Source organism: Cyphomyrmex costatus, unplaced genomic scaffold (genome assembly GCF_001594065.2).
Source record: "Cyphomyrmex costatus isolate MS0001 unplaced genomic scaffold, Ccosl1.0 scaffold561, whole genome shotgun sequence".
Classification (NCBI taxonomy): domain Eukaryota; kingdom Metazoa; phylum Arthropoda; class Insecta; order Hymenoptera; family Formicidae; genus Cyphomyrmex; species Cyphomyrmex costatus.
In genome coordinates, this window is record NW_017279805.1 from 1 (window position 1) to 6,091 (window position 6,091).

The window sequence follows — 6,091 nt, forward strand, 5'->3', positions numbered from 1 at the left end:
AAAACCTGATAGCGGTCGAATTGCGGAAACTCGAGGTGAAATTCGACAAGCCTATTTACGTGGATATGTGCATCCTGGACATTTCGAAAACGTGCTTGTACGAGTTTCACCACGAGTACATGACGCCGCTGTTTCGCGATAGGTGCGAGATCATGTACACCGACACGGACAGTCTGATCTATACCGTATAGAGTGCGACGACGTGTACGAAACCATGAAACGCGACATAGACAGATTCGACACGAGCGACTATCCCGCGAACAACGCGTACGGTATGCCTCTCGCGAACAAGAAGGTGCCCGGTCTCATGAAGGACGAGAACAACGGCGCCATCATGACCGAGTTCGTCGGGCTCAGAGCGAAGATGTACGCGCTGCGCGTCGACGGAAAGAGGGACACTAAGAAGGCGAACGGGGTGAAAAGCAGCATCGTAGCGCGAACGATATCGTTCGAGGATTACACCCGGTGCCTGAAGGAGGATATCGAAATGACGCGCAGGCAGGCGTGCATACGATCCAAGTTACACCGGGTGTACACGGTGTCGGAGAAGAAGATCGCTCTGAGTCCGTACGATGACAAACCGTACATCGTACGGGACTCGACGAACACCTTACCGTGGGGGCATTACCGGATAGTGTAGCTCGCGTGGTAGTTTACCTGTACTTAGACTTTTACGTATTTTATACGTTTACTTTTCATACTGAGTTTATACCTATACTCGTACCTATACTCATACCTATACTCATAACTATACTCGTACTTAGACGTAGTGAGTTTATACTTGTACTTATACTCACACCTATACCTAGACGTATTGAGTTTTATGTATTGTATACGTTTACTTTTTTATACTGAGTTTATACTTATACTCGTACCTATACTTGTATGTATTGAGTTTTACGTATTAAGTTTTTATGTATTGAGTTTTACTTATACCTATACTTGTATGTATTGAGTTTTACATATTAAGTTTTTATGTATTGAGTTTTACTTATACCTAAACTTGTATGTATTGAGTTTTATGTATTGAGCGTTATGTATTGAGGTTGACTGTACTTGTACTTTTACTTATACGTGTACCTAGACTTGTACCTATACCTGTATGTATTGAGTTTTATACTGAGTTTTATACTGAGTTTTATGTATTGAGTGTTATGTATTGAGTTTTACGTATTGGGTTGTACGTATTGAGGTTGACTGTACCTGTACTATACATGTACGTATTGAGTTTTATACTGATTTTGTACTCGCACGTGTGTATCTTGTAAGAGAGTTTGTCGTCAACTTATTGAAAGGAATAAAGAACGACAACGATATCGTGATATACTGGTATATTTATTTTTGAAATATACATATTTTGATATATATGTTATACGAATAAAAATTATTATAATTCACACGACATCTCGTTTATTTATCCACGAATTGTGCGATCCGTCGAATCCCAGCCCCTTGACGTACACCTTGTCTCCCTTCTTGCGCAACACCTTTTCAACCAGATACACGTCGGGATTAGCGACGCGAAGCAACTCGTGCTCGTAGAATCCTCCGGCGACCGGTTCGCCGCGGTAATCCTCCAAGAGATACGTCACGGGATTAGTCCTCTGCACTCTGACGAGTGCACCTCGAAACACCTCCGTGGTCCAATTTGGCGTGTAGCCCTTCTCGAAGATTGTCTTGTACTTGCTCACGCGTACCGCGTCGCCCACTTTGAACTTCGCGGGACCGGCGATCTTTATCGCGCCGTACACCGTGTCCAGGAGTCTCTCGGCGACAGCGGGGGTCACGTCGGCGGGCCTCATGCCGATGGTGCGATGCTTGCGCGCGTTGTAATCCGACACGAGACGCGGCAACGCGTCGACCCACTTGTACGTGCCGTTGAGCGTAAACATCTTCCACATGTCGTTCTTAACCGCTCGACCACCGACGCCTTCATTACGGAATACGTGGAGTAGTGATTGATGTTGTGCTTCTTCAAGAGTTTCTGCACATCCGAGTTGTAAAACTCCTTCCCCATATCCGTTTGCAGGTTCTTCGGGCATCTCCCGCTCTCGCGAATTATCCCCGCGATAGCGTCGGCCGTATTCGAGCCAGAACAGGGGCCGTCACTACGTGCTCACCGTCATCGACGTGCTGAGCAAGTACGCGTGGGCCGCGCCGCTCAGGAGCAAGGGCGGTAGCGAGACGGCTTAGATTTTATATGAATTAAGATTATCTTCTAAATTATTGCATACATTTGTATTAAATTTCATTAAAAAAATTAAATAAAATAATTTAATAAAAGATATTATAAAACAAAGTATTATAAAGAATATTTTTATAAGTACACCAACTCGATAAAAAATAATAATATCAGTATTCGGATATAAAAATAAAAATGAGATTTTTTTTAATTATGAAAAAAGCGCCTATTAGCCCAAGGCGCTTAAATGTATTAAGACGCTCTGGCAGGAGTTTTATATTAGAACATATCCTACTATTTCCCGATTACCATAAAAATGGTCGGAAATTTCATATTATGATATACCCTACTTTTTCCCGATCAGTTATGCATCAGGTGGCATCAGGCATGCACTTTCTCGTAGAGCTGGGTAATATTTAAAATAGTTCCATTTTAAATGGTTTTTTAGAAAACCATTTCCATTTTACATTTGAAATGCAATCATGTCTATCATTTAACCATTTATAAAGTAGGTAAATGGTTTATTCCATACGTAAATTCATTCCCTAGTCATTAACGCGTAAGAAGAACCAAGTCCCAAAACACCAGGGAATGGAAAGTTACTTTTTAAAAGTAACTAGTTACAGTTACTCGTTACCGAGTAAAAAATGTAACTAGTTACAGTTACAGTTATTGCTTTTTAAAAGTAACTCGTTACAGTTACCGTTACTTGAAAAATAACTTTTCGTTACTTTTCCGTTACTTTTTTAAAATCAATTTAAAAATGTACTTTTGCATTTTTTTTTTATATGTAATACTGACAAATATATAGTTTTATTTAAAAAAAAAACAATGTAGAATGGCTCAAATAATAAATTAAATAAAAGTAAAATGAGAAGGGTTACGAGCCAAAAATGAAACAGTTTATTTCTGATAAGAACGACGATGACAATGTAATTAAATGTATAAATATATATTAGAACAAAACAAAGATAAAAACAAACGACGTTTCGACACTTATTGTCATCGTCTTTTAAACTGTTTTGCTTTTGGGTTCATAGCCCTTCTCATTTTACTATTATTTAATTTATTTTTTAATTTTTTTTAAACACAATTTTGTAATTCTAAAACCTGTAAAATATGCAGCAAACTGAAATATTTGTATGTCCTATGTATTACATAGAAGATAGAAGTGTAAAATAATTACTGAATCATAACGGCCGAATGTCTATAAGGGCTTTCAAGTCTTATTGATAAGCGTTATAAATAACATGTATCCAATCGAACCGTGTTCAATCGTGTGCAAAGTAACGACAAAAGTAACTGTAAATTTCGTTACAGTTACCCAAAAAATGTAACTCGTTACCGTTACAGTTACCAAAAAAAAAAAGTAACGCAGTTACCAGTAAAGTTACCAAAAAAGTAACTTGTAACTGTAACTTCGTTACAAGTAACGAGTTACTTCCATTCCCTGCAAAACACATAGTTTCTCCTATAGTGATGTTGAACTGAACTTTAACGTTTGCGATCATTCGCGACTCGAGAGCAGTAATGCACGCATTTGATCCCAGATGCCACAGAAAATTCGCCTCCTCACTCAATTTTTTCACCAACTGACCCCGCACTTACCACCACTCGCAATCAACTTAGCACCACCGAGCCCGAATTGATAAAAGTGGAAAGATTTTCGTGGCGCTGACGCCCGAAGTCAAATAGTAGACTAATTGTAAGGCTGCATTCCGTTTCAGACATATATGCGCGCATTTTATATAGTGAGCGTCACGTATACTATAGGGGAAATGCGCGCATATGCGTGAAACGGAACGCAGCCTAAATGTGCATCACTATCCGCGACATCATTTTGTATTTGTGCCATGACGACGATGTTACGTAATTTGTAATATGTTACGTAGTAAATAGTGGACATATAACCTTATTCTTATTGTCCTTGCATCAAATCTTAAGAGATCCAAGAGGTCGGTGTAACATATAATATCTTATTATTAATTATTAAAGAAGGGAAGAAGAAGAAGTCCTTGTTGTGTACTTGTGTATTCATAAAATGAATGTTCCAGCATTATGCAAAGTAATTTCAAATATAAAATACTTAAAAATATGTATATTTAAAAAAATGTTTGCATTTGAAAACTATTTAAAATACGTATTTATCTATTTTACATTAAAAATGGATTCGAAAAATCTATTTTACATTTTGCATTTTAAATGCATACTTTTTAAAAGTATTTTATATTTTATATTTAGTATTTTAAATAGAATTCGAAAGACATTTTACTCAGCTCTGCTTTCTCGATATAATTTCTGCTCAGGTAAAAACCATTTATATGCCTTCCTTTGTGTACCCTTCTTCAAGTCTTTCATCATTCTATTCCAGACCCAAAACAAGCCGATGAATTTCCGTAACTTCGAAAATCCAGGGCGCAGGAAACCCTACATTGGACGAATCGATAAATCAATTTTCATCATTCCATTCCAGACATAAAACAAACCGATGAATTTCCGTAACTTTGAAAATCCAGAACGCAAGAAACCCTACATTGCATTGGACGGATCGACAAATCAACTTTGTCTTTTCCACGTGGTGATTCATGGATAATTTAAGAGTTAAAAAAATATAAATTCTAAATTTTACTGATGTGGCCCGCGGTGTAACTTCAAATTTTATATTTGACGCGTTAAAAAATTTAGTTGCGTTTCTCTGATATAGAGTTTTGAAATTTTATTGAAGTCTCAAACTCCAGAATATATAGATAGGGTTAAGATTATTCTCATAAATTTAATTGTTATATAACTTATAAATAATTTAAAGAGGTGCAATATTTTTTTGTATACTGAAATAGAGACCTTTATGAATTTCCTTTGTTTATATGTGCATACAGTCTGTCTAATAAGAGCATGGCAGGCTTATCTCAAAGAAAAATAGCTTATTAGTAGAGCCCGGATTAAAGTTCTAAAATCGCGTTGATCGTAGCTAGCTCTCTTCACTTTCACGTCGCTAAAGGGTGTGACGCTCGATGAAGTATCAGTGGTGGGGAACGACGCGACGGTTAGTCCAGACGCTGAATAACACACTTCTGTGTGACCTGAAATGTCGCCTCGAGATATATATGGATTCTTATAGATTTTGACCTCTTGAATCCGAATATGTCGGTTAGATTTTGTAAAAAGTGGTAGGTTAATTGTTATTAACAATTTAATTGTTGAAATCGATATATCTCGAAAACGTTAAGTCGTACGAAAAAAAAGTTCAAACAGAAAATGTTCGTCTATTTAATTAGAACAAAAAAGCCTCTTACCACTTTTCTCGTATTGTTGATATTATATGAGATATAAGCCATTTATCAATTAGCCTATCAACAAATGCGTGGCGACGCCGCGCCGCGACATTCAGAGGTTGTACTTTTAATGAACATTAGAGAAAAAAAATAACAAATAGGACGTTTCTTATGCAAAATTTTGTGCTCTTTCAAATGGCGCTGTTAAAATTGATGAAAAAATTGAAATAAAAAAGTTACAGGGGATTTAATGATGAAAAACCTAAATTTTTGTGTGATATTTTTGAGTTTAACGCTTGTTTTGATACCGAAAAGTGATTGAAATGTATCAAAACGCTACAAATTATCATTATACACATCCTAAACTTCAAAATGAACCTAATCTGAAATCCAGGTTCAAGATGGCGGCTTAAAAAATGGAGGCTGAGTCCTGAAAATCAAAATGCTGCGGATAGACCATTTTGTACAATTATGTCCATTGGAAAATTTTCGATTGTTCCGCGAATTGGACGACTCGTTCGTTCGTTAAAAGTTTTTAACTTTTTGAGAACTCTAGTCGCAGGCCGCTTTTCCTTACATTTTCCTCTCCAAAGATACTTTTGCTGGTATAAACATATTTTTTGTTACAGTGTGCGTA

The 6,091-nt window shown here is 37.0% G+C and overlaps 1 protein-coding gene across 1 annotated transcript; it reads right to left on the bottom strand.

Moving 5' to 3' along the window:
• Nucleotides 1-1,394: 1,394 nt before the first annotated feature.
• On the bottom strand, nucleotides 1,395-2,042 carry LOC108779180 (uncharacterized). The gene has a single exon (XM_018546546.1). The coding sequence runs from the start codon at nucleotides 2,040-2,042 to the stop codon at nucleotides 1,395-1,397; it is 648 nt and encodes a 215-aa protein (XP_018402048.1).
• Nucleotides 2,043-6,091: the final 4,049 nt, after the last annotated feature.

What these genes read in the sequence shown, in the direction of transcription:
- LOC108779180 (XM_018546546.1), bottom strand. Translation starts at nt 2,042, where the DNA reads ATGCCCGAAGAACCTGCAAACGGATATGGGGAAGGAGTTTTACAACTC.